The 27,913-nt window shown below is 50.8% G+C and overlaps 1 protein-coding gene across 1 annotated transcript; it reads right to left on the reverse strand.

The window, feature by feature from the left end:
- Nucleotides 1–238: 238 nt before the first annotated feature.
- Nucleotides 239–26,993, reverse strand: COG7 (component of oligomeric golgi complex 7). Its single transcript, XM_035130742.3, has 18 exons — nucleotides 26,874–26,993; nucleotides 25,493–25,704; nucleotides 23,163–23,311; nucleotides 21,875–21,991; nucleotides 20,691–20,859; nucleotides 19,154–19,236; nucleotides 16,998–17,120; nucleotides 13,550–13,748; nucleotides 12,054–12,181; nucleotides 10,384–10,538; nucleotides 9,510–9,626; nucleotides 8,208–8,273; nucleotides 7,779–7,962; nucleotides 5,728–5,865; nucleotides 5,398–5,481; nucleotides 3,671–3,785; nucleotides 1,074–1,217; nucleotides 239–586 (listed from the first exon to the last, which is right to left on the reverse strand). Exons 2-18 carry the CDS (start codon nucleotides 25,656–25,658, stop codon nucleotides 420–422), a joined length of 2,304 nt encoding a protein of 767 aa, XP_034986633.3. The 5' UTR covers nucleotides 25,659–25,704; nucleotides 26,874–26,993; the 3' UTR covers nucleotides 239–419.
- Nucleotides 26,994–27,913: the final 920 nt, after the last annotated feature.

Below are 27,913 nucleotides of genomic sequence, written 5' to 3' on the forward strand. Positions count from 1 at the left end.
TCTGGGGTGCCAGAATGTAACCTCCGTGTAAGTTGGGAGTGGTCTGAAGTTGCAGTCAGAACAACAGCTGGGTGCCGGTCGATGAGCCTTGCCCCTTCACCCCGATTCCAGCAATCATTCTCCCAGATCTGATCAGGCTGGTGATGGGTTCCTCCAACCCAAATACAGGTGACAACACTGTTTGCATTTGCCCACGGTCTCCCCACTCTCTAAAGAAGCCTCCTTGGGGAACAGCTGCCTCTTTTAAGAAATTTATTGAGCTACTTACAGATAAACCCTCGCAAGTGCCCACATCTCTTCTGCGCTTCAACAGCATTCCTCCACCTGGGAAGGAGTCAGTCTGTCCTCCTGCAAGGAGTTCCAAGCCTCCACGCACCAGTCTAGGACTCTGAATTTTGTGCTAGGAGCAATCAAGGAGTTTAGTAGTCCAGGCCCCTCATGGCTGCAATGCTGGTGGCCAAGCGACGGGGAAAGCTTTTGGCCGTCTGCTTGTAGTCCTCAGGCTTGGTCTTCAGGAGAGCCACCATATTCTGCAGAGCCTTGGAAGGCTGGAGGCCCAAAGCATCCATCACGTTGGCCAGGTAATCTGCAAGGCCAAACGCTGGTCAGAGGGAAAAGAAAGAGGCCAGGCAGTCCCCTCCTCAGTCCTGACAGCCAGGCACAAGATCGGTCAGGAGCAGACCTCGGCCTGATTCAAAGCCCCGATTTGTCCAAAGCAGCTGACAACTGCACCCAGAGGAAGGGGTGAGCCCCAACAAGGTGGTAGCCAAAATCCTTGTCCTGGTGGAGATTCCAAGGGGATCTTCACTGACAGGCAGTGTTGTATAGTGGTTAGAGTGTTGGGCCAGGAACTGGAAGGCCAGGGTTCAAATCCCTGCTCAGCTATGAAACTGACTGGGTGACTTTGGGCCAGTCAGTCTCTCTCTCAACCTGACCTAAAAGAACCATTTATCCCACCTTGGAAGAATGGGATAGGATGTAAATAAAGAAATAGAGGTTGTGAGGACAACCTCCTGGATCCTAGCCAGAGAGAAACCACCATGTCCCTTCTGCAGAGAGGCAACCGCCCTTACCGATATCCGTAGCCAGCTGCTTGGTGGAGTGCGGGGTGAGCTCAGGGATCTGGAGAATGACCTCGCAGTATGTCTGCATCGTGGCTCTGGCGAGGGAGCCCAGCCAGTAGTCGGCCATGTTGTCCAACTCAGGGAGGTCATCACCTGGGGGCGACGGGGTGTGGGGGGAGAGAGAGAAGCATGTCAATTGGAAGTCACCAGAACTGAGTTCCGGCACCTCTCAGGTGGGCACCATTGCCATTCTAAGAGAACAAGGGAGGTGTTTATGGTGAATGAAATGTTTTATGGCCAGAAGGAGAGTGGCAGCCCTCGTCACTAAGGACACCAGCTGTCCCCAGCACCAGTTCCGGTGCCCCTGCACTATCCTGCCGAGGAAGATTTGCAGCAGGCCCACCTCGGACTAGGGCTCCCCAGATGGTCCTGTGAGGGGAAGGGGTCATAGCTCAGGGGAAGAGCACCCATGCTTTGCACGCAGAAAGTCCCAGGTCCCATCCCCAATGGCATCTCCAAGTGGGGCTGAGAATGTCCCCTCTCCGAAGGAAACCCTGGATAACTGCTGCTCGTGCAGATGACCTGATCTAGAAAGACCAACAGCATGATGGTTCCTGAGTTCCAGCATTTGCTCAGCTGAAGGCAATGTAAGGAAGAGGAAGAGCAGGGGAGACACCCACTCCTGTCCTGCTGGGGCACCGCCGAGCAGGCTGCGAGCTTTCAATCCACACACCGCTGCTCTTTTGCAGCGAAAATCCCCAAACCACAAGCAACCTGCAGGTTTTTAACCTTTGGCCGACCCTTCTTTCATCTCTCGCTCTTTCCAAAGGGCTAGCAGAGTACGGCTCTGGAGAAGACCTCCAGCGGAAGGGAGGGAGACAAATCACAAAGAACAAGTTACAGACAGAGTTCATATAGGCAATGCCTGGCATCCAGGAGGACCTGGACAGGATTTTGGAATCCAAACAGCAGCCTAAATCAGGGGTCAGCAACCTTTTTCAGCCGTGAGCTGAACTATCCCTCAGACCATGTGGTGGGCCGGACTATATTTTGAAAAAAATAATAATGAATTCCTATGCCCCACATAATAACCCAAAGATGCATTTTAAATGCAGTGGTACCTCGGTTTACAAACACAATTGGTTCCGGAAGTCTGTACTTAACCTGAAGCGATCTTTCCCATTGAAAGTAATGGAAAGTGGATTATTCCATTCCAGACAGGTCCGCGGAGTACTTAAACTGAAAATACTCAAACCGAGGCGTACTTAAACCGAGGTATGACTGTAAAAGGACACATTCTACTCATGTAAAAACACCAGGCAGGCCCCACTAATAACCCAGAGATGCATTTTAAATAAAAGGACACATTCTACTTATGTAAAAACACGCTGATTCCCGGACCGTCTGCGGGCCGGATTGAGAAGGTGATTGGGCCCGCATCCAGCCCACGGGCCTTAGGTTGCCTACCCCTGGTCTAAATTATACCCAGAAGTCTAGTGCCAGGGTAGACTGCCTTACACTGAGTCGGAAAATTGGCCCATCTAGCTCAGTATTGCCGACATTGATTGGCAGCAATGGCTCGCCGGGGTATCAGGCAGGGGACATTCCCTGGGACCTGGGCGGTTTTGCATGCACATCTGATGTTCTGCCACTGAGTTACTACAGCCTTCCCCAAAAGGGAAAATCCTGGGGCACCAGCAGCCCATTTGGCTTCAGGGAACATCTCAGGGAACATCTTCCAACCCTTTACACCATTAGCCAGTGCCAGAGTCTTCCCAGACAGATCTGGTCCAGGGAGACTGCACGCCCTGAGACGCACAGGCAGCTGCCTTTGTACAAGGGGCTGAGCGCCAAGAACATGGTCACGGCCAACACACACCCCTTCCCAGCCCATGGGTAACAAAGGCAAGATTAGTCATGCTCTGCTAATGTTTCCCCGGCAGAGACTCCTGGGCTGAGCCGTGCGGCGGGTTCCCTACTCCCTTCTCATCATCCCAGCACCCAATGCTCACGAAGTGAGGGGTGAAGAGGCAAGGATGTATTCCAAAGGAAGGCAAATCCTGATCCTGGCCAGGGTAAGGGAGTGATGTAGGATTGCCCAGCTCCAGGCACAGCTGTCCAGCTCCATACTGGAATAAGCCTGGTGAACTGAACCACCTTCAAATATCCGAAGGGAATATCTGCAGGGAAGATGGAGCCAGCTTGTTTTCTGCGATGGCTTCAAATGGCAAAGAAGGATATTCCTACTAGACGTTAGGAAGAACTTTAAGGCAGTAAGGGCTGTAACAAAGGAACGGATGACCTCAGAAACTGGCAGGATCTCCTTTGTTGGAGGTTTTTTAACAGAGGTTGGGTGGCCACCTGTCAGGGATTATTGGGCTGCAATTCCTATCTTGCAGGGGGCTGGCCTGGATGGCCTTTGGGTTCCCTTCCAAGAATGCAGTTCTATGAATCTATCCCTGCCTGGCCTGCCTCGGGAGCAACACAGTCGACAACAGGATTCGTGGAGAGGTAATCCTGGACCATTCAAGCAAAGAAAAGAGCAGCACAGGCAGCTGTGGGAAATCCTGAGAGCTGCCCCCTTTCAAAACTTCGCCTTTCCCCACCTTGCTCTGGAGGAAAGGGCAACTTCCCAGCATGCAATGCCAGCTCCAGAGCTGAGTCTTCCTGGGTCACAAACGGTTCCAGGTGGAGAGGCAGAGACATGATGTACTGGCCAATCTAGGAAGAAACAGAGGGCGCGCCATCGTCACACATTCATTTATTTAAGAAGTTTACACACCACTCTGTGTCAAAAAGGCTGGTTTACAACATAACAAACAACACAGGGTACATACATAGCATAATATCCATAAAGCACACAAAAAAATAGAAACACCTGCAAAATGCAAGTCTAAGAACCGAAGACTAAGTAATTATCTGCGCATTTCAGGTGCAGCATGATACATATTTAACAACAGCTGTAATTGGTTTTTTAAAAAGTATTTCTGAATCAGGCCGGGGGTGGGGCATCCAGTTCAGCCTCCTGCTCCCACAGTGGTCAACCAGACACCCCAACAGGAAGAAGCCTACAAGCAGGACTCAAGTGCAACAGCAGCACTCTGCACACCCTCAACTCCCAGCAATGGGTTACTCAGCATCTTGCCTCTGATTCTAAATGTAGTAAGAACGGAAGATGAGCTGCTGGATCAGGCCAATGGCCCTTCTAGTCTAGCCTCCTGGGCCAAACAGATGCTTGTGGAAAACCCATATGCAGGATTCAAGCCCAAGAGCACTCTCTCTGCTTCTGTGGTTTCCAGGAAATGGTTTTCAGAAGCGCTGCTGCCTCTGACTGTGGAGACAGAGCACAGCCATTGTGTCTAGCAGCCATCAATAGCCTTCTCCTCCTGCATGAATTTGTCTAATCCTCTTTTAAAGTTGGTGGCCATCACTGCCTCCTGTGGGAGGGAGTTCCATAGTTCAACTATGTGCTGTGTGAAGAAGGACTTTCTTTTGTCTGTCCTGAATCTTCCAACATTCATTAGATATCCATGGGTCTCTAGTGTTAGGAGGGAGAAAAGCTTTTCTCTATGCCATACATGATTTTATAAACTTCCACCCCGTTGCCTCTTACTCGCCTTTTCTCCAAACTAAACGCCCCAGATGCTGCAATCTTTCTTCATAGAGGAATGGCCCCATCCCCTTGATCATTTTGGTTGTGCTTTCCCTGAGCTTTCTCCAAGTCTACAGTGAAGCAGTGACCACCGGGCGTGAGGCACACTTCCGCCTGGCAGGCCACAGCCTGACCTTCGGGGGTGAGGCACACTTCCCCCCCAGGTAAGCCGCACTGTTTGCACGTCATGCCCTCACTCTCACCTTTGGCTTTCTCAGTAGTCTACCATGCCCTGTCTGTGACCTTTGCCTCCCTTTGCAAAGGCATGGCTTGGAGCAAGTCTCGCTTATGTCAGAGGAAACATACGTGTCAGCTCATGATGTAAAAGCCCTAAACGTCAGACTGTTCCTACACATGGGCATTTGTGCCAATAAAAAGGGCTCTGCCTAGTTTGCTCCTCGCACAGCTCACTTGCAACAATTTTGGAGGTCTTTAAGCGGAGGCTTAGAATCATAGAATCATAGAGTTGGAAGAGACCACAAGGGCCATCCAGTCCAACCCCCTGCCAAGCAGGAAACGCTTTGATGGTGTTTCTATGATTCTAACTCCCTGACTCGTGTGCATCACTACATACAGTATTCTTTCTGAGGTGACAGAACTAGCATTAGGGCAGGTCTTGTGTTTTCCTGCCTGTCTGTCTGTTTCCCATGCGCACACGCGCACACACACACACGACCTTACGTTGCTGATGTATTCCAGGGGCGTGAGGCTGAAGTTGGGCAGCTCATCCGTCAGCATCTCCCCAGTGCCACTGGTGCTCCAGCTCTGGCAGGCAGCAAAGCAGAGAAAAAGACAGCTGAAGCCACGCAGGCACCAAGAGCGGCACCGGCATGATGGCTGGAAGGGGAGCCCATTGAGCAGGGAGGTTCTCCCTGAGACGCAGCAACCTTATTGGAAAGATTGCCCCACCCCACCCCCCTCCTCAAGCCCGCCACTCCTCATCACAGGAATCCCCACCCACCCTAAACCTGGAGGCACCCATTGCAGTTTCTCTCACAAGGTGCTGCTCACCTCCATCTTGGCAACCAACAAGAGCTGCTGCTTGATGCGAAGGAAGACGGAGTCGAAGGCCAGCTGGTGGGCCAGCTGGTTGAGGCGCATGAGGGCCGAGCGCGAGGCTGACAGCAGGTTGTGGCTGGTCCCTTTCTCCTAGGGTGGGGAGTCAGGGAGTCAAGGCCGGAGGACACAGGACAGACTCAGCCCTACCAATGCCACCAATTTTTGGGTGAGTCTCGTGCGCCCTGAGGACCAGGGGCCACTGGTCCATCTAGCTCAGTACTGTCAACACAGCAGCTCTCTGGGGTTTCAGGAAAGTCACACACCCCCCCCCCAAAAAACCCCTACCTGGAGATGCCAGTGACCAGGGTCCTACTACAAGGAATGCAGGTCTTTTAGCCACTGAGCTACTGTGGTCCTTCCTTGAGCCAACACTGAGCATCTGCTTTGCCTACGGAACCTGACCTCTGGAGCCCATCGTACAATGAAGCCTCTTCAGAAGGATTCTTGGTTCTCAGGCTCGCGGGGAGGGGGCTTGTGCAGGCAAAAGACAAGGTGGCGCCCTCCCCCAAGGCACGTACAGAAGCCAACTGGACTGACAGTTAAATTGGACTCCAATATGAGAGAAAGGACAGTGTCTTCCACTGTACCTGAGGGTGACTGGCTAGCATGGGTGGTACTGGGAAGGTGGCATCTCGCCTGGACGCTCACCACACCTCCAAATCTGCCACTTGAGGTGGCTGCCTCACTCTGTCCCATCACAGGGCCGGCCCTGACCCCTCCCCTCCCCTCCTTCCTGACACCATGGAGAGCTGCTGGGAGCCAAGCAGGAGATGCTTGGCTATGTGTGACTTGCTCAAAAGGGCCCACACGGTGCGGCATAAGGCAGCCTCTTTTGCAGCTGCACTGAGAAGGGCCCTTTCTGGGGCCACCTGACGCTCCCTCCCTCACCACCACCCGTCATCAGTTCATGCAACCATCCTGGCTTCTCTCCACGTCCCCGCGGGAAGAGTGCCCTTCCCTTCCCAAAGAAACAACTCAACAGCAAAAGAGGGGTCAACTGGGGCCAGCCAGGGCACGGCAGTCCCGGAAAGCAGAGCCGGCACACGGGGCTCTCGACACCCAGCAGGCACGTGGCGGGGCGAGTGACCTCAGCAGGCACGTGCCCTGAGCGGCAAGAGGTCCCAAACCCCCGTGAGAAAATAAGCAAGGGGGCAGGAGTGCCGCAAAGAGGCCCCCGGAAAAGCAAACAGGCTGCTGCAGGGGAGGAGCTGTAACCAGAGCTTCTTGTGTCCCCTCCCCTGGAACGAGTTGGGAATAGGCAGAGACCAAGCAGCAGGGCAGCGTGGGAAAGCACCGGCAGGGAAGGAAGCCTCGAGGGTTCAGGGCTGCAGGTACACCATGTATTTAAAGCACATCCTCCCCTTCCAAAAACAGAACCCTTGGGAGCTGTAGCTTACTTCTCACATAAGAAAAGCCCTGCTAAGTCAGGTCAATGACCCGGCTAGCCCAGCCTCCTGTTCTCATAGGGGCCAACCAGATGCCTGTGGGACGCCTGCAAGTAGCACCCAAACACAACAGCACACACACACACACACACACACACACACACACACACACACACCCTCCTGTGATCTTCAGCAACTGGTATTCAGAAGCATTGCTGCCTCCAACTGTGGAGGCAGAGCATAGCCATCCTGACTAGTAGCCATCGATAGCCCTCTTCTCCATGAATGTGTCCAATCCTCTTTTAAAGCTGCCTGGATCACTGCCATCACTGCCTCCTGTGGCAGCGAGTTCCGCAGTTTAACTCACAGAAGTACGGTTCCATAAAAAAGCGCCCTGAAAAGCTAGAGTTCCTAGGATTCTTTTTTTTGGGGGGGGGAATGTGCTTCAAATGCACTTACAATGTATGGCGTGTGCACACACCCTGGTTCCAGATGGCACGTTCTCTCTCTCTCTGCATCTCCCCATCCACCAAAGTGTGGGGGACAGCTCAGAGCCAGGAGGAGCCCAGTCTGCCCCCTACGCACAGAGTTCTGCCAGCAGCCAGCCAGAAGCCCCACCTTGAGCGTGTAGAGGGTCTCCAGTAGGGCAGCATACTCGGCAGGGCTCTCTTGTTGCAGGTAGTTGTGCTCCTGCCAGGGGTTCTTGAGGGGGCTCTGCTTTTCTGTGCCGGGGTCTTGGAGGCCGCTCAGGCTGCAGGGGCTGTAGGAGTCTGAGAGGTACTTCCCTGTGGCGGAGAGGATCCTGCAAACGGCAGGAGGGAAATGGAGCTGAAGCCCCCTCCATGAGGAAAGATCCTTCCCCCCTCCCCAAGCCAAACACCACCACCACCACCCCAACAAGTCAAGGCCCACCTAGACCTCCAGATCTTACATCCTGCACGGAATCTGATGCACTCTTAGCATGACAGACAACCGACAGCTGTCACAAGGTGACTGGCACCCCCGCTCCCCCTGAAGCCCACCCAAACTTTGCACAGAAGACATCACCTGTTTGCCAGCTGCTGCTCAAAGTCTCCACACTGGCGCAAGAGCTCCCCACAGGTGGCGATGATCCTGGGGGAGAGAAAAGCACCCGTGACACCATAGCATTTGTAAGCTGCCACCAATGGCAAGCGAGAGCAGACATTGTCTGAGCATCTGGTTGGCCATTGTGAGAACAGGATGCTGGGACATGTGGGACAGGCGATTCCCATCATGCAAACATCAGAAAACCCTGCATGGCCCATCTGTATCCTGTTCTCAAAGTGGCCAAAAGAGTGGACACACTGTTTCCTTCTCATGCTGTATCCAATGGCAGAGGGAGAACCTAGCCATTGTGCCCAGCAGCAGCTGTTTATATCTGTATCTCCCACTAACCTTTCAAAAGTCATTTCAGTTCGGTGGCTGTCATTTGTCTGTACACAACTAGAAGCAGCTTATTGGGGTATGGGTTGGGGGGGGGAGTAGAGTTGCCCCCAAGAATCAATGGATGGATTTTCTTATTAACTTCTGCCCAGTTACGGGGCTTGGAACGACTTTGAAGGTTCTTCCCTTTCCTCCGCAACATCTGCCTTGGCTCAGTTCCTTGAGCAACCTGTAGCCATCAGCTCCACAAATGCAGCAGCGTAGCTAGCCGCTTTGGTGCCCGGTTCAGCGTGCGCGTCCTGCAGCCCTGGGCGAGGCGCGCTGCGTGGAGCCTCTTCGCCGCCTCCCCCTGGGCGGCTGAGGGAGAGGCGGTGGGCAGGCACAAGCCCCATGCTTCCGTTTCAGGCAGCGCAGAGCCTGCAGGCGCCCAAGCCACCATGTCACACTCAGGAGAGACACATGGCTCGGGCATGCTGCAGTCCCCGCTGTGAGTGCCAGCCCCCACGGTGTGGCACCCAGTGCCAGCAGCATTTTGTTACATTGCTGACTGAACTAAAAAGTTTCATGAGCCCAATATTTTATTATTACTATTTAAAAAAAAACACCACTTTTGACATTTTGTCACCCCACCCTGGGGTGGCCCGCACCCCCCTTCCTCCACCACTGCACAAAGGCCTTCTGCAATGCACCTGGCTCTCTCCATGTGGTGTGTGCTGGGGTGGTCTGAACCCTTCAGGTTATTAGGGGGGAGCTGGGATTAGTGGGTAGGTATTGCCGGGGGGGGGGGGGCTCAGCATTATGTTTAAATCTGCTCCCAGCTTGTATGTACACCATACATTTAAAATATGTTCTGCCCCCGCCCTGCAATAATCCTGGGAACTGTAGTTTACCCACCCCAGATCTACAATTCCCAGCACCCTTCATAAGCTGCTACCCCACTCTCACCGGACTGCGTTCTGGAAAGCGGTCCAGTCTTCTTGGAAGAGCGAATCGGAAGGGATGTCCTCCAACTGGCACTTCTTCCTGATTGACTGGAGGGCGTTGCTGAAGTCAGAGGTGTATCTGCAGAAAGAGCCAGAAGGTCATGGTGCACTGAATACCATGCCAGTTTATGATCTTTGATGGCAGGGTCACATTACTGGTACGTTTCTATTTCTTCATGTGTTTTTAATACTTGCATATACGTTGCTTTGAGAAGACAACTCAGAAATCTACATCACCACCAGACAGGGCGAGAGCTGAGCACCAACCCTCCAGGCAGGGCAGCCATCACGAGAGAGGGGAAGCAGGGTGATCAGGGCAGCAAGAAGCCACATCCCACAACCCAAATAACCGGGCTTGCATCTTCTCTGTGCTAAAACTCTCTCCCCCCCCCCCCTCCAAAAAGCAGGACTCTGTGGCTTTCGCATATTGCCCAGTGTGAGCAGAATAACACAGACCCATTGGATTGCATCCAGCTAAGTTCTGCCCTGAGTGGAGCTCAGTCACATCTATCAAGTTCAATGGGTCTACCCTGCTGGAATACAACCCACTGTTTAGGAGGCATCTGTTATTCTCATTGTCACGGGAAGCAGCCAGGAACTATGTTGGGAGGGGATTTGAACAATCAAACCCCCAGCAACCCTGTGGTTCTTGGCAGGCTGAATCCTTTGCTCACATCCGCATTTGGGGATGCACAGGTGGACTGGCACTCACTTCCAGAGAATGACAAAATCCAGCTTCCTTTGTCAATGGCAGGGAAAGCTTCAAATGTCCATCAAAGGAAGGAAGGAAGGAGGGAAATAACAGCTGACTTGCTAGCCAGCTCCTTGGGACTCACTTGTTGAAAAGGGCTCGCAGGGCCTTGAGGAGGCCTCCTACCCCCAAGCCGTCCGTCAGCTTGAGGCAATTGTCCACAGCCTCCAAGGCCAACCTGAAGAGCTTGTTCACTGAGTGGCTGAGCTCCTGCACGCAGTCGATGACCTCCCCGTGCTCCTGCACAACCACAGAACACAAGTCATTCCGAGAAAGAAAGAGGGGGATACACCCCCCTCAAGAAGGAGCACCATCCCACCTGGTACTGAAGAGACAGGAAATCAAAGCAAAGGTTTCCAGTCACACCCAGAAGCCTACATCATTCCCCAACGCATCCAGCAAAAATGAAAAAGCCCTCAGCATTTAAAAAGAGCTGGAGGGGGGAAAGGTTTATCTCTGCCATCACTCACCTGGCAGGATAGGTAGGACTGGACCTAAGTAGCCTGACAGGTGTTTTCACAAGATAAACACCCTCCAAAGGCAGCAGAGCACCTCAGCGGTGCAAATACCCCCGAGGAAAAGTTCAGGGAGCAAAAACAGCCAGAGGCTTCGGCTGCCAGTGCAAGGGGTGACTCAGAAGCCCTGGCCTACAGGAATGGTGGGTGGGCTTCTTCAAAAGCCCTCCTGGACTAGAGTAATGAGGGGGCTCAGAGGCCCTCTTGCTTTAGAACCTAAGAAGAACCTGCAGGATCAGACCTATGGCTCATTTGGTCCAGCATCCTGTTCTCAGAGTGGCCAACCAGACACCTGTGGAAACCAGCAAGCAGAACTTAAGTACAAGAGCCCTCTCTCCTTCTGTGGCTTCGAGCAACTGGTATTCAGAAGCATTGCTGCCTCCAACTGTGGTGGCAGAGCACAGCCATCGTGGCTAGGAGCCATCGATAGTCTTCTCGTCCTCCATGAATGTCTAATCCTCTTTCAGAGCCACCCAAGTCGGTGGCTCTTGTAGGAGAGAGTTCCATAGTTTAACTATGCGCTGCGTGAAGGACACTTTTTCCGTCCTGAATCTTCCAACGTTCACTTTGTACATCACAGGGTGGGCTTTAGATGATGGCACCTCCCTTATGACGGGCCTTCTGGCGGTTCCCTCGTTGTGAGAAGTGAGGTTACAGGGAACCAGACAGAGGGCCTTCTCGGTAGCAGCACCCGCTCTGTGGAATGCCCTTCCATCAGATGTCAAGGAAATAAGTAGCTATCCTAATTTTAAAAGACATCTGAAGGCAGCCCTATTTAGGGAAGCTTTTAATATTTAATGCTGTATTGTTTTAATATTCAATTGGGAGCCGCCCAGAGTGGCTAGGGAGACTCAGCCAGATGGGCGAGGTATAAATATATTATTATTATTATTATTATTATTATTATTATTATTATTGGACATTTGTGCATGCAGCTGGTCAAACCAGCCTTCCCCACCCTGGTGCCCTCCTGGCATCGTGGGCTACAACTCCCACCCATCAGTTTCAATGACTCTTGGCACTGCACTTTTTGTTGTTGTTAGAAAAGTGGGTTACACACACACACACACACACACACACCCCTCACAGACAGGAGGGTCAGCCAATGTGGTGCCCTCCACAACACCAGCCATCATCCCTGCCCCCTGGCCATGCTGGTTGCTGGGGCTGGGAGCTCAAAGCTCCTTGAGGGTCCCTCGGGGTCAACAGGCAGGCAGGCAGGCAGGCAGGGCTCCCTTACCAAGGGGACAGCGCTCAACTGGATGAGGAGGTTCTCTTCCTCCAGGGCTCCATACTGCAACTGGAAGAGCTTGTAGGGACCATAGACAGCTTCCACCAGCTCTGTCACCTTCACCAAGTTGCATTCCCCTAAAAGCTCAAGGAAAGAGCATCACAGCACTCGCCCCCAACACTTTTCCTCCCACCACAAAAGTCCCAGGACAGGTCCTTAAAAAAAAAAACCACCCTTTAATCCACTACAAGCATTTTCACACACTCCCTGCCCCCTCCCCCTGTTAGACCCCAGAAGAGGCGCCCTCCCTCCACCCCCCCCAGCTCTTTCTGAGTCCTACACTGGCTCCCACTGCATGCCTGGCTGAAGCTCCCCACTCTTCCCCCCCAGTTTTCATCAACTCCTTTGTCCTGGGGAGGGGTGGGTTAGGGTGCTTTGGCACCTTCCTGGCACAGCCCAATGTACCCCAATTTTTCCCTCTCCTGAAAAGGCCTACATGAGCAGGGCAGGCAGAAGGAACACTGTCCTGGCACAGAAGGAAACTGCATTTTTCATGGCACACATTTTATTTTATGATGGCGACGTGACGCCAGCTGCCTTGTGGGGCCTTAAAATGCTGCAAATCAAACAAACTGAACACCCAGCTTGGGAAGGGTGCCCCAGGGGGAGAGGGAAATGAAGACATCCACATGCTCTTGGCGCTGTGTTTTCAGCCTTCCTTGACTAGAAGTCTTCAGTGAGTTCCTCACAGACACCAGGACAGGCTGCTGCTGCCGCTGCCAGCCAGAGCTGAGATGATGCAGAGGCAGCATCTAAGCCTGAGAGGGAGAAAGGTCTGCCCTGCCCACCGCCAGCATGTGGCGCCCGGAAGATTGCCCAGGACAGACTGAGTCCCTTGGGCTGAAGGAGGTTCCCCACCCCTGACCCAAGAGCAAGTGAGCCCAGGCCGGCAACTCAGAGGAGGTTCAAAGGCTGCCTTCCCACCCCCGCCCCCACCCCCATGCGGCTGGGTGGGAACAAAGCAGCCGCCTGTTCCAGGAGGGTGCTGGGATGCTACAAGAATTTGTCGAAAGCAACAAGTGCGAAGATGTATTTACTCAAGGTAGTATCAGAACTGTTCGGCTTCAGCAAACACTTTAAGAACTGTGTCAACACCGCTCAAGTTAGTTAAACAAAGTTTGGTACAAATGTTATGTAACCGATAAATGGCATCAATGCAATGCTAACAAATTGCATTCCGGTAAGAATATATATATGTAAGGGGAAAGGGAAAAAGGAAGGGGGGGGAAGGAGAACAAAGATGTTATAAGAAAGAAAGAAAAACTTTCCCCTTTCCCCCTCTGTATCACTTTACTTCATTATAATTCGAAGTCTTTCTTTAATATTAAAAAAATCAAACAACAATATAAAAAAGGAGAAAAAGAAAGCAATGTACTCAGAGGACTTGCACAGGGATGGATCGGGACAACACGCGAGCAGGCATGGCTCAAGAGGAGGGCACTTACTCAAGATGGGCAACATGGCAACCTCCAGGCCACGAGCAAAGTAGACCGTGGCATCGTACAGCCCCAGGAGGCGGCTCAGCCTGCTTTCAGGGCCAGCATGCTCCATGGCAGTGCTGAGGCAGACGGGGATGGAAGGGACCAGGGCGCTGAGCACCTGGATCAGCAAGACAACCACGACTTGGTGGGGGTTCTTGAAAACCTGCAGGAGGAAGGGGAGGCGGGGGATGAGACCGGAGGCTGCAGTCGGTGGACCTGTCTGTGAATGAATGAACCCTGGAAGCTTCCTTAAAGCAGTCAGACCACTGTTCCATCGAGCTCAGTGTCGTCTGCACTGACTGGCAGCAGCAGCAGCTCGCCAGGATTTCAGGCAGGGGCCTCTCTTTCACAGCTCTACCAGGAGATGCCATTGAGGGTTGAACCTGGCACCTGGCACCTGAACCTGCAAAGCAGGGGTCTTGAACGACACCCCCTATGGCTGGAGGCATCTCTGTCTGTTTGAAAAAGGTAGAAAAAAGCTAGAAAAGGAAACCCTGGAGGGTCCATCAACTACAAGGACATGCCGATCCAGAGCTGGTCTCAAAGGCTGGCAGACTCACCAGGCGCTGTTAAAAGATGGGAGGGTGCTGATGGTAGTTGTGACATACATGCAGTTCCCAAACCAACAGCCTCTCTCTGGACAATCATTTTATAGATTCCTGCACTCCATGTGGAGCACACAAGCACAACAGGCTTGACAACACTTTCCACAGCCAAAGGGATGAAATATTATCCTATATATTTGCACATATTGGCCAGTTCAGAAGCAACTTGGGATCTATAGCAGCATCTTCTCACTCGCTCTCTCTCACTCACAAACACACACACCAATTTTTCTCTTTCTCTCTCCCAGAGCTACAATTCCCAGGGTTCCCTGGGAAGAGGGGTTGACCGTTAACCACACTGGGAACTGCAGCTCCGAGAGGGGAAAAGGGGCCTCCTAACAACTCTCAGCTACCTTTCCAAAATACAGCTCCCAGAGTTCTTTGGGGAAGCCACAGCTGTTTCAAGTACAGTTCTCAAACTTAGTCCGTTCCGGAAGTCTTTTCCAAAACCAAAGTGTTCCAAAACTAAGGTGCGCTTTCCCAGAGAAAGTAATGCAAAATGGATTAATCTGTTCCAGACTTTTAAAAACAACCCCTAAAACAGCAATTTAACATGAATTTCACTATCTACTGAGACCATTGATCCATAAAATGAAAGCAATAAACAAAGTATTGCCGTCACACAATCAATCCATCAGTAGCTGAACTGGGTTCCACGCAGTCACAAAAACAAAACAAAAAGAGCCGCAAAAACAAAAACGGAAAATAAATAGCAAAAAGAGACAGAACTCAGCATAACACTCAAAACAGAAGCGCAAAACTCAAAACGGAGCACGTTCAGCTTCTGAAAAAAAGTTTGCAAACTGGAACATTTACTTCCGGGTTTGCAGTGTTTGGGTTCCAAGTTGTTTGAGAACCAAGGTACCACTGTAGTCCAAATGTGCTTCAGATGTATGGTGCCGACAGAACCCATGATTATCACAAACCCAGAGAGGGGTGGGGTGGGTTGAGAACTCCCTCTGGGCTCCTTGCTATAAAGAGGCCTTCAACGTACAAGAGATATACATCAGCTTTCTCCTTCATGGGTGAAAGGCCAGCTCCAGCGGCATAATCTGATGAAGCTGGCAGCAGCCTCCTGAAACTCCAGCCACAATAAACTAGCTGAGCCTCCAAGATATCGCAAGGACCCTTGCTATTATGCTACAGGTGCTGCTGCTGCAAACGGTTCCCTTCAGGGACTGCACCTGCCTTGTTGCTACAGGCACAAGCCTCCCCCAATATGGGCATGTATTCTCCCCAGAGATAAGAATAGCCCTGTGGCTGGGTCAGGCCAATGGCCCATATCTAGTCCTGCATTTATTCATTCGTTTATTTATTTATTTCGTAACATGTATATGCTGGCTGATTGTTAAAAAATAATAATAACCTCAAAGTGGTTTACGAAAAGGATAAAACAATTAAATTGTCAATTAAGATAAAAAGCGAAAATAACAGTAGCCTAAAAGCAGACGAACTTTCTAAAACACCCAAGCAGACCCATTTAAGCAAGAATGTTTTTAGCAGGCACCAAAAATATTGCAGTGAAAGCTCCTGCCTGGTGTTCATAGGCAAGGCGTTCCAAAGTTGTAGGTGCAGCCATACTAAAAGACGTGGCATCAGTAACAGGGCCAGTTCCACCAAAAGTGGGACAGAGCTCATGGTTTGTTCAACAAACTATGGTTTAAACAAAGCCTCACCTGCAAACCAGTGTGTGCAACCTGTGAGAAATATGGAGATACGGGGGCTCCAGAGGGACAATCTGAAGCATGACAAGAGGTCACTGCAGCCTCCTATTGTCCCTAACTTATACTCTGCTTCTCAGCCAGCTTTAGCTCCCAGGGAAGCTGACAGCTACAATTAAGTGCTAACAGCACTTAAATACAAATGAGAGCCAGTATGGTGCAGTGGTTAGAGTGTCAGACTGGGACCTAGGAGACCAGGGTTCAAATCCCACCACTTGGCCATGAAACTCATAGGGTGAACTTGGGCCAGTCACTGCCTCTCAGCCTAACCTAACTCACAGGGTTGTTGTGGGGATAAAATGGGGTGAGGGCGAACTAGGAACACCACTTTGAGCTCCTTGGGAGAAAAAGAAGGGGTATAAATACCATAAATAAATTAGTGCCACCTCTCCTGCCCCCACTCGATTTTAGACATATGCAGAAATGCCCACACTGTGTAATTCATCTGGTCCTGTTTGTCATAGAGAAGGATGAGGAGTTGTGGAGGAACGCCAGTCAGAATCCCCTACTGAGCAACCTTCCTCAGAGACTCCTCTGAGGCTCCGCAGCCACTAGCGTCAGAAACCTGCTTTTTAAAAATATATATCTGATATCTGAGCGAACATACAACAGAGGATGCCACCAGGATGCTGGCATCCACGTCACACACCAAAATCCCAGACCTGCCCAATGCAATTACAGATACACAGAAAAACACCAGCGGAATCTTTTTGTTGAAAAACCGATGGCTGCAACAGCCGATTTGCATTCAAGGCCTCCTCCGTTATCAAGATGAAAATGCTAAAAAAAATTGCAAGGAAACTCTCCTTCGAACTAAAATCCAGCCAAGCTACACGAGCTGGTTGGGAAAACCCTGGAGGGGATATGCCAGGCCATAAACGAAGTGCGCATTTTGCAACCGCTCAGCTGAGCAACTCGGTTGCATTTCAAAGAGATGAAGGAGATAGAGCAGCTTCAGAAGCAGTTGCACTCCAGGACCAGACCTACTCCCAACCCCTACCACCCTGGTTTGTGGCCAACTCTTCCACCCCCCTGCCTGGCCCAGCCCCTCCTCAGCCAGCCAGCCAGCCAGCCCCATGGCCATACCTGCGTGGCCCACTGCAGCTGTGAGTGCCACGTCCCCAGCAGCCCGTCATAGAGCTCCGTCAGCTGCCGGTCCAAGGGGAGGGGAGACTGGCACAGGTCCTGCCACACGGCCACCAGCTGCACCTGAGGGTGAGGACACATGTCAGGGTCACATTTGCACAAGAGATTGCTTCTGTGGCACCTCTGCTTGGTGATGTGTAATAGGTGGCACCATAAAGGTAAAGGGGCCCCTGACCATCAGGTCCAGTCGTGTCCGACTCTGGGGTTGCGGCGCTCATCTCGCTCTATAGGCTGAGGGAGCCAGCGTTTGTCCGCAGACAGCTTCCGGGTCACGTGGCCAGCATGACAAAGCTGCTTCTGGCGAACCAGAGCAGTGCATGGAAACGCCGTTTACCTTCCTGCCGGAGCGGTCCCTATTTATCTACTTGCACTTTGACGTGCTTTCAAACTGCTAGGTGGGCAGGAGCTGGGACCGAGCAACGGGAGCTCACCCCGTTGCAGGGATTCGAACCGCCGACCTTCTGATCAGCAAGCCCTAGACTTTGTGGTTTAACCCACAGCAAGGTGGCACCATATGGAGTCAATAATTGAGTTTTGTTCTTCCAGAATGACATGGAGAACAAAAGTGGCCCTAGAAAACAGCGCATTTTTATGATTCTATAACCTGCACCCCAAGAGCAGCGGACTGCCTTCAAGATTGCCTTTGAGCAAAACAGATGTTATGGTTAAGAGTGTCAGGACTGGGAAGAGCAGAGTTTGAATCCCCACCTGGCCGTGAAGCTCACTGAGTGATCTTGATCCGGTCACTGCTTCTCAGCCTGACCTACCTCACAGGGTTGGTGTGGGGATTAAATGGGGGGGGAGGAGAAGTATGTATGCCCCCTTGAGCTCCTTGGGCGAAAGGCTGGATGGAAATGTAATAAGCACAATGTAAACAAAGCTCATCCATCAGCTCAATTTACAGGGTGGCCTTGGGTCTAAGTTGCTTAACAGGGCTGTTGCGTGGACCTAATGAGACACGGCCACACACCAGCCTGAGGATGCTTACGTGGAAATCCGATAAAACAGCAACTGCTGCAAGGACTACCGTTCAAATAAAGACGCTTGAGGCTATCATTGCGCACATGGCCCCTTAAAAGCTTGGAGACCAGGGAGCATTCCTGGAGCCACCTGCCACTCTGGGCAAACCACACACACCCAAGCACAAAAGGATGTCAGAAGAGGCCCTGGCTCCCTTGTCCATTTAATTAAAACTGGTATGTTACTGGGAACCAGGGATGAAACCAACACCACTCAGTCCAGCTCCAGCCCGGCTGCTGAACTGGCTGTGTCCCAGGGAAGGACGGCCCAGAGAGAGGATTATTCAGCTAAGGTCAGCCCTGCCACCCAGAATGCACCCCTTCCCTCTGCCAAGAGCGTTGCATAACTCTTGCCCAATGGGTGATGGGAATCTGGCATCACAAAGGAAGGGGCAGGAAAGGCTCTTGGAAGACACACAAGCGGGGGGGGGGGGAGAGAAGAGGGCAAATGAGTGCCACCCTTGCCTGCCCCCTGGTGTTTCTCCAAACTGTTGCTTGTGCAGTTTTAGCACTAAAAACAGAAGGGCAGGAAAGAGCACCTGGGAAAAAGAGGTGCAAAGAGGCAACGGGAATTTGGGCAAGCCAGGATGGCGACAGGGGACTGGCACCATCCTGATTGTCCCTTGCCACAAGGAAACAGGATTTTGTGTGACATGGGCAGTAGCAGAGCAGGGAACCAGCAGATCTGACCGATGAGGGCCCAATCCAACAGGGCTTGTGAATTAGCAAGAGGTGCCATGGCGCTGTACCAAACATTAGTCAGAGTAGACCAACAAAAATTAGGGTGCATTAACTTCAGGGTGTCTACTCTGAGCAGAACTTAGCTGGATACAACCCTCAGCAACCAAAATGCCATAAGTGGACCTGGGTGCCAAGGGTAAAGGAGAAGCACCCCCTGCCACCCCCACCACCACCCCATTTTGTGATCTGCCATCTCCCCAAGGCTGGCCAAGCAACAGGGCAGGTGGTGCTCAGGTCTGCAAGAACAAAGGAGGGGCCAATCTTCCTCATTTGACCCAGAGGAAGGCAGTGGGGATAGACAGCAACTTGTGTGTTTCAGTGGGAGGAAGGGAGTACCTTGTGGCACTTGTAGTAGTAAGCCAGCAGCTGCGGCATCCGGTCGATTTCAGTGAAGACTTTGACGAAAAGGCGGGCCTGATCTAATAAAAGGCAAAAGAGCTTCAGTCAGCAAGTTTGGGGTAGCAGGTGGGTAGAGAGAGAAGTCAGCCTCCTGTTCAGATCAAGCGGGAAGCACAGAATCCTTTGCCTAATCCTCTTTTGAAGTCCAAGTTGCCAGCAGCAGCAGCTGCAGCAATTCTTTTCATTTCCTAAAGTCCCCCCAAAACTTGCAGGTGCAAATTAGAGCAGAGCTTCCCTTCAAAAATGCTTCTCTGTAGACAATCCAGCCCAACTCCCCTTCACTCCACTCCCTCCCCCACATGTGTGGGTTTGTATATAGGGGGTGGGCAAGTGAACAGGTAATCTCTGGGCCAAACATAAAAGCAGGAAATGCTGTGCTAGATCAGGAGGGAAAGAAGCTCAGCCTCTCAGGGCCAGGCAAAAGCCTCATGTTCAGTACAAGGGTGCCCCCTCCTGGTGGCTCCCTAAAAGAGCTCCAAGTGATCCAGTTGTGATTGAAGAGTTTGCCGAGGATCTGCAATGGATTTCTACAGTTCTTTAATTTATAGCATGCCCCCATCTAGGATACTCAGGGGAAATGAGCCGTTTAAAACAAGAACTTGAGTCGAAAGGATGGTGTGGAACGGAACTCCCAGGAAAGAAACAATTAAAAAGGTCAAACATGAACAACCGTCACGACCCACTGACAAGCCACCTGCTACAGCAGGCATCCCCAAACTTCGGCCCTCCAGATGTTTTGGACTACAATTCCCATCATCCCTGACCACTGGTCCTGTTAGCTAGGGGTCATGGGAGTTGTAGGCCAAAACATCTGGAGGGCCGCAGTTTGGGGATGCCTGTGCTACACAATTCCTGGGGCAGCTTTGTGGCATGAGAGGCATCTCTACCCCACCCACACTCCTTGGCCAGAGGACAGCATGACATGGCCTAGACACGGCCAGTGTGGCATAGCAGTGCAGGGTGGTCCGTCTTTTCATATCAAGTGGGCTTGAAGAGTACTTTGACACAGAACTCCCGGGGCCCCACAACGCCTTGTCGCATGGGATGGGGGAGCGAGGTCAAAATCTGACACCTCCCACCCATCCCTCCCTTTGCCTTCCCAAAGGTGCCAGATTTTCAAGCAAGCAAGGTGCCAGATTTTCAGAAGGAGGCACAAGGCTCTGGCAGGGTCCTGGAGCCCTCCCACCTCCTTCCCAAAGCTGGGGAAAGCACTAACTAGACTTTGGGAAGAAGGCCTAGTTGGACCACCCTGGCAGTATCAGACTAGGATCTGGGAGACCAGGGTTCGAATCCCCACTCAGCCATGAATTTCACTGGGTGATCTTGGGCTGATCATTGTCTCTCAGCCTATCCTACTTCACAGGGTTGTTGTAGGGATTACATGACGGGGAGAGCCATGTACGTCACCTTGAGCTCCTTGGAGGAGGAAAGAGGGTATATAAATGAATAATAGGACCAAAGGCCACAGACTCACCGACAGACTGAGCGTTGAAGGCAGCCACGATCTGCGGGCTGGCCAGGGCCTCCAGCCGGTTTTTGAGCGCTTCCAGGTGCACACACTTTTCCGAATAGTCCGGCGTGTCCACCAGGACTGCCAGGCTGCTTTGCATACTGGTCAGCTTGGCTGAAATCACAGACACGTCCTGGAACCAGAAAAGAACACCACCACTTGGTCATCGGAATTGCCCAGCAAGCACGTTTTGCACATCCCACCCACATAGGGTTGCCAGACTCAATAGTGGACAGGACCTCTGTGCCTTTAATGGCCCTGCTCTCTTTTGAGTCTGGAAACCTTAAAGAGAAACCAGCAGACCCTTTGCTTGGAAATTAAACAAAGGGTCTGCTGGTTTCTCTTTAAGGTTTCCAGACTCAAAAGAGAGCAGGGCAATTAAAGGCACAGAAGTCCTGTCCACTATTGAGTCTGGCAACCCCACACCCGCAAGGCACACTTCTGTCCCCCTTTCATATGAAGTTCAGGACAACCTCGACAGTTCATTTTGCTCAGGGCGGGGGGGAGGTGGAACCCGAAAAATGGTGTCCATTTATAAAGAAATAACCATGCACAGTTCCTGCTTGAGAAGAAGCCAAAGAGGATAACCAACCAGCAGCAGAAACAGAACTGGGGCAGAGTTCCAAACTCAACCAACCCTGAAAGCACATGAGATTCTTCTGCCATCCCAGCATCTTACACAATTCAGTAGCAGAGAAGCAGAAAAAGTGCACTGGCTGCAGAGACAACCCAGACAAATGCCCAGCAGTCTCCTTCAATGGCTTAAAAAAACAAAACTGTTTCCCCAGGCAGCAGCTCAAAGATCTCTCTTGCTCTCTAGCTGACCAGTGCCTGGTTGAAGGCTATCAATCGCAACGGCTCTTCTTTGCCTCTAGTCAGAGCTGCAATACTTTGCCTTCCAGTCAGAGCTGGAAGCCACGGGAGGGGAGAGGGTTCTTGTGCTCAAATCCTGCTTGCTGGTTTCACACAGGCATCTGGCTGGCCACTGTGAGAAAAAGATGCTGGACTAGATGAGCCATTGGCCTGATCCAGCTGCACCTGGGGCTGCTAGGAGCTGCAGTCCAAAACATCTGCACTGCAAGAGGTTGGCAAAGGCTGACCTCTAGAGGTGAGGTGCATTTTGTAGCCATGTGAGAATATATACATACCTGTGTTTTAAATGTCTCCTCGATGTCAGCACTGAGGGTGCTCCACTTGTCTGCCTCCTGGAGAGAGTCGGCGGCCAGCTGCATCCTGGATTTCACATGATCCAGTTTGACCAAAACCTGGAAAAGAGGCAGAAAGAGCTGCAAAAGATGACAGCGGAACCTGCCTTGTGTCGCATCTTAATTTTGCAAGTGACAGTTGGTTTGTTTTTGTTGGTTTGTTTCATTTTAATGATAAAGACACTCCCAGTGAGTTACACATCTCTCTTGGGCTGTTTCTAAATAACTAATGAATGTTGAAAACATAACCAACTAGAAACCGAAAAATTTGGCTGCATAACAAAGCACAATTCAGGGATTTGGGGGGAGGGGTTCCATCTACCATTAAAGAATATAAGGAGAGCCCACCGGGAAAGACCAGGGGGTGGGAAGCAAGCTGTGTAGATCAGCATCCTGTTTCCCAGAGTGAGACAACCAAACAGCCTTAAGAAGCCTTAAAGCAAGACACTGGAGACAAAGAGCCCTCTCCTGTTGTTGTCTCCCAATGTCTGCTCCTCAGAGGCATGGCTGCCACTGAACCTAAGGTACCTTGAGGGCTTTTAAAAGGGGTTAATAAATTCACTGAGGAGCGGAAGGCTGGCTACTAGCCACAATGGCTTTGGTTTACCTCCACTGTTGGAGACAGCAAATGCTTCTGAATGTCAGCTGCTGCAAACAGCACCCAGGGAAATTTGCTGCTGCATTTATGGTGTGCTTGTGAGCTGCTTCCCTTTGGGCATAGTTGCCAAGTTATCCCTTTTTTTAAGGGATTTTCCCTTATGCTGAATAGGCTTCCTCGCGAGAAAAGGGAAAACTTGACAGCTATGCCTTTGGAGCATCTGGTTGGCCACTGCGAGGACAGAATGCTGGACTAGATGGGCTCCTCTGCTCTTCTTATCTTTTCAGTCTTTTGCAATACTGTACATACCAACGGGGCAGCCAGAAGCAGCAACTGCCATGAGCAGAGTCGAGGTGCGAGTTCGGGTGTTGAACTGGCTTGCCCCGTGGTTTCAGGCAAGGGTAGGGAAACATCTGTGGTGCTCCTGATGTTCTTGGACTCCATGTCCCACCAGCCCCAGCCAGCTTAGCCAATGGTCAGGGCTGATGATGGGAGTCGAAGAGCAACAATAGCCGGAGGGCTGGCAGTTCCCCACACTGGGCTGACCCCTTTCACGCTTGAGCCTCTTGCAGCCAGCCTGCAGCTACTCCAGGAAAAGGACAGCCCGCCTGGCCATGCCAGAGGACCAAGTACCTGCATCGACTGGGCTGTATCCTGCTCCAGCTTCTTAATATCTTCCCTCACCAGGACCATTTGCTCCTTCAGGAAGGTTGCCTCCTGCTTCAAGGCCTCCATCTCCCGGAGAACTCTGGGCATGCTCTGGAGCGCCTGGTGGCTTGTCTCTGCAGAAAGGGAAAGGCAACCGTCAATGATTCAGTAAAAGGTAAAAGGTTCAGTGGCTTGGTGTAAAAAAGGAGAAGGGATTCCTTATTGAGAGTCCAGAAGCAGGGCAAAAAAGAGGAATTGTGCCCCCAGAAGACAGGGTGTGGGGGAGAGAAGAATCATCAAGTAGGGAAAGCAGGGGTGGGGACAAAGCAATTCAACACAGCATTGAAGGCTAGAAATACAAGGATTTGAACAGCAACTTTAAATTCTGAGGCATTCTGACTTCTCGGATCCCCCGTTTCTGAGCATCCAGAATGACCTTGCAGGCTCACTTCTGACCTGTTCATCGGCTTTCTGGAATAATGTGTCTCTTCCAGCTAAACTGGCACTCCACACTTCTCTCACCCACTGCAGTTATAGTCAGCATCTTCAGCACAACCAGTTAAAGCACATGGTGTCTTTCCATGACATCACAGAAGCTCAGCGATTGGCTGGAAAGACTTCTGCACTTACCAAGTCACTTAAAGCAGCACACTATGTCACATTGCAGACCACTCTTACCTAATCTACAGTTCTCAAGCTGTTTTGCACTGTAACTCCCATTAGTTAGCACAGCTGTGTGATGCTGGGAGGCTGATAAGTGAACAGCTGTGCTGGACTGGGCCAATGAGAACTGTAGCCCCCAAAAGCTGGAAGGCACCAGGATGGGTTAGCTGGCTCATTATTTGCGAGTCACAACATCTGCTATGCAGGATGTCACTGGAAAAACTTCTCAAAGAAAGACTCGGCTCATTCTACTCTCCAACAAAAAAGACTTTGCATTTTTAAATTTTAAAGTCAACCAAGCTGCTTTCCTCTTCTGTGGTGTGAGTGGCCTCAGTGTGAAGCTTCAAAGAATCCCTCAGCTTTTTCCTCTCCTGTTTTCATCCGTTTCCCACCTCATCTAAAAACACCCAGCAAACTGAAAAATTGCTACCTTTGAGTATTGCAATAGGGGTCAACGGGCACAAAACCAAGCTCCAATTAATCCACTTGCCAAGTTAATTATGGAAACAGGGAAACAGAAATAAAAGAGCATGTAGAAGGATTTTAAAAAAGGAAGATGGAACACTTCTATCCTTTCCTTTGATAAGCTTTCTACTTCTGACCAGCAATTTAAATGGTAAAACATCTTTGCAAGATAGTTAGTATTTCAAATTAAAGCTAAAGGCTGCATTTCAGCACATCCTTTGTGGAAGAAATGCTCAACGTGTTTTGCAAGTTGAACTCATGTACATTTAATCAAAAGCAAGCTCTGAGTTCTTATAAGTCAGTATGCATGGGATTTCAGGCTAAGCAGCAGAGTGTGATTGGGAACAATTGTAAGCTAGGTGGGGGTCCATAGTTAGAATACAGCAGATCTTTCTTCCATCTACCCCCCCCCCCATTTTATATAGGGACATTTAAGCCATTGTTTTATTCCCACAGAAGTGTTAAAACTCTAACATGAATTTTGGGTTTTCTCACAAGAGCACTGTAGTATATGTTTGTAATAGTTTGATTAGATCATGTATTGTAGAGGAAGTAAATCACCAAAGAGGCGTTTACATGCCAAAAATTTGGTCCTTTCATGAAGAAAACCCTAGTGTAGATTTCCGAATCCCAAAGACAGAGACATCTAGGGATCCAAGTTGGGGGGAAAACACATTTGAGAAGCAGACTTCAGCCTATGAAAGCTTGTGTCACCAAAAATTTTACTCTTTATTAAGGTGCCACAGAACTCCTAAGGAAACTAGCCATTTCCCCTACATTCTTTTGCAATAAAATTTCTTAAAATAAGCATCTCACTGGCCAGCTTCCACATTCTGTGGCTGCACCAGAAACAGCAATGCAAAAGTGTTGTATTATATTAACTAACTTGTTTAAACAATTGCACTGGGATGGGACAGTCTTTGCATCTTGAAAAGGTGAAAAACTTATTAACACCTATAGAACAAATATCAGATTAAATGTTTATTTTTAAGTCAACCTATGTAAAAGTCTGTTGCATAATTTAATCAGTTGACATCCATGCTGACAAATTCATACAATATTACTGTGCTGTCAAGGTGGGATTGGACTTCACAGCTGGCTTGCTGAAACTAATGTTTAGCTACTAAGTTTAGCTACTAAGTTCCTGCCCTGGAACCCCAAGTCGCGCCTCCTTAAGTCGCCATCACCTTCCACGGCATTGTTGACCTCTTGGATAAAGAGCTGCAATTTCATCACCACCGTGTTTGCGTGGGCATCCACCTTGCCCGGGGCCTCCTGTTGGACTGCTCGGAAGACCCCGTTCACCCAGGCCTTCACCTCAAAATCATCAGCCAGGAACTTGGAAAAATCCATGCCGTCTTCCCCACTCTCCCCTTGCGTGGGAGCAAATCAGCAGTGCCTGGAAGCATACAAGATGGACAGATGTGAACCAAGGACAGGGTTGCAGCAGCTCACTGGCAGAGCACCTGACTGGCATGCAGAAGGTCCCGGTTTCAATCCCCACTGGTGGCATCTCCAGGAAGGGCTGAGAAAAAGTCTCCTGCCAGAAGCCCTGGAGAGCGGCTGCTGCCAGTGAGGGTAGACTAGGAGGTTGGCTGACTTTCACAGGTCACAGGTGTGAATAGGTAATCAATTCAGAGTTCTGGCAAGAGTAGCCTCTCTGTCAGCTAGCAATCAGAGTGGATTGGAAGGACACAGGGAAACAGAGGGAGAGCTTGGTGCAGTGGTTAGAGCAGGCATTCCCAAACTTCGGCCCTCCAGATGTTTTGGACTACAGTTCCCATCTTCCCCAACCACTGGTCCTGTTAGCTAGGGATCATGGGAGTTGTAGGCCAAAACATCTGGAGGGCCGCAGTTTGGGGGTGTCTGGGTTAGAGTGTTGAACTATAACTAGTTGGGCTGTGAACCTCACTGGATAACCTCAGGCTAATGGCCACCTCTCAGCCTAAGCCTGCCCCACAGGGTTGTTGTGAGCAGAAAAGGGGGAACAGGAAGAAAAACATGTACGCTGCTGTCAAACCTCTTGGAGGAAGAATCGGGATACAAATTAAATACAGAAGTATGCCATAGTGGTTAGAGACTTACACTAGGACCTGGGAAACCAGGGTTTGCATCCCCACTCGACCATGAAGCTTACTGCGTGATCTTGGGCTAGTCACTGCCTCTAAGCCTAGCCTACCTCACAGGGTTGTTGTGGGGGCAGAATGAGGTAGGCCACCTTGAGCTCCATGGAGAAAAGGGTAGGATAGCAATGCAATGAAATAAAGATGTGAGATGAAGAGAGGGCAAGACCATACCACGGCCGTCCTTAAATACAGTATTACATTTATACAGAGAGAATACTCCCTAATCCACACTTATCTATACAGAGAGAAAGGGGTGGGTGTCAGTGAGAGCGAATGGAGAAAAGACCCCGCGCCCCTATGTGCTCCTCACCCCGACTTCCTCATCAGGAAAGAAGCACAAATTTCCTGCCCGCCCCACCCCTCGCCCGCCCCAGTGCTCTGCCTCTAGGGCTTGGCCCTGGGGGATAGACTGCCCCTGTCCATGGCGGATCCACTGTCTCACCTGCCAGCCCGGAGCCCACCTGCGCGCACGCGCACAGTCCCGTCTATCTCCGTCACTCTTCAGCCCAGTGGGCCGCCATCTTGACAACGGGCCTGGGTTGGCTGAAGCACCGCCCCCGCCGGCTTCACGCCGGGCCCCGCCCTTCCATCCCGTGGATTGGCTCCGCTCTGCCGTCGTGGTTCCGCTGAGAGACTCCGCCTCCACGCTGCGCGCAGCTTGTCTGGCGCGCAGCTTGTCTACTGCGCCTTTCGTAACGGGCTAGGCAGGCAGAGAGCCAACAGGTGCAGTCTTTTCCTGGCTGAGTTTCTGCCCATGCTAGAAGGCTAGGCGGTACAGGCACACGTTGGCTGGCACAATAATAATAACGGGCTGTATGCAGTGCTAGCCCTACTCTGAGTAGATCCATTGAAATGAATGATCATGACTAAGGTAGGTTCATTTATTTCAATGAGTTTGCCCTGAGCAGAAGGTAGCTGGATACAACCCACTCAGAATAATGATTGATTTATGGCTCTTTTTACATTCATTTCATGTATTTTTGTTGTGAACCTCTTTGATATTTTTAATGAAATACTGGTCTATATAAGGTTACCAGATTTTTTTTCAATGAATCCGGGGACACTGATCAACTTCAATGGATTTTGTATGGGGGGACTGCCCCCGGGAAACGGGGACGTCTGGTAACCTTAATTCTTTGTTGATTATGATAGCTTTTGATTTCATTTCATTCTGCAGGCAAAAGCATTCCTCTCCTCCCTGTCGTTTGGCTCATTGGCAATTTATGGCCTTTTAAACAATATTACAATATTGTGTCTTTTTTATATTGTGAACCACCCTGTGATCCTCAGATGAAGGGCAGTATAGAAATTTAATTAATAATTCTGAGCCATTTCTCCATATTTCTTTCTGAATGCTGAAACTGAATGTTTACACTTCTGCACTTCACTCACGTCATAGTTATTACTGTTACGGTTTTTTGATTGATCAGCACGTTTGTTGACTTTTTGCAGTTGTATGCCCACCTAGCAGTTCGAAAACAC

The sequence above is a fragment of the Zootoca vivipara genome, chromosome 13 (assembly GCF_965207765.1).
Source record: "Zootoca vivipara chromosome 13, rZooViv2.hap1.1, whole genome shotgun sequence".
In the NCBI taxonomy this organism is placed as follows: Eukaryota; Metazoa; Chordata; class Lepidosauria; order Squamata; family Lacertidae; genus Zootoca; species Zootoca vivipara.

What these genes read in the sequence shown, in the direction of transcription:
- COG7 (XM_035130742.3), bottom strand. Translation starts at nt 25,658, where the DNA reads ATGGATTTTTCCAAGTTCCTGGCTGATGATTTTGAGGTGAAGGCCTGG. An exon ending in CTTCAACGCTCAGTCTGTCG is followed by an intron (nt 19,237 to 20,690) that starts GTGAGTCTGTGG and finishes GCCTTTTATTAG; the next exon opens with ATCAGGCCCGCCTTTTCGTC. An exon ending in TGTTGGTTGCCAAGATGGAG is followed by an intron (nt 5,482 to 5,727) that starts GTGAGCAGCACC and finishes GCTGCCTGCCAG; the next exon opens with AGCTGGAGCACCAGTGGCAC.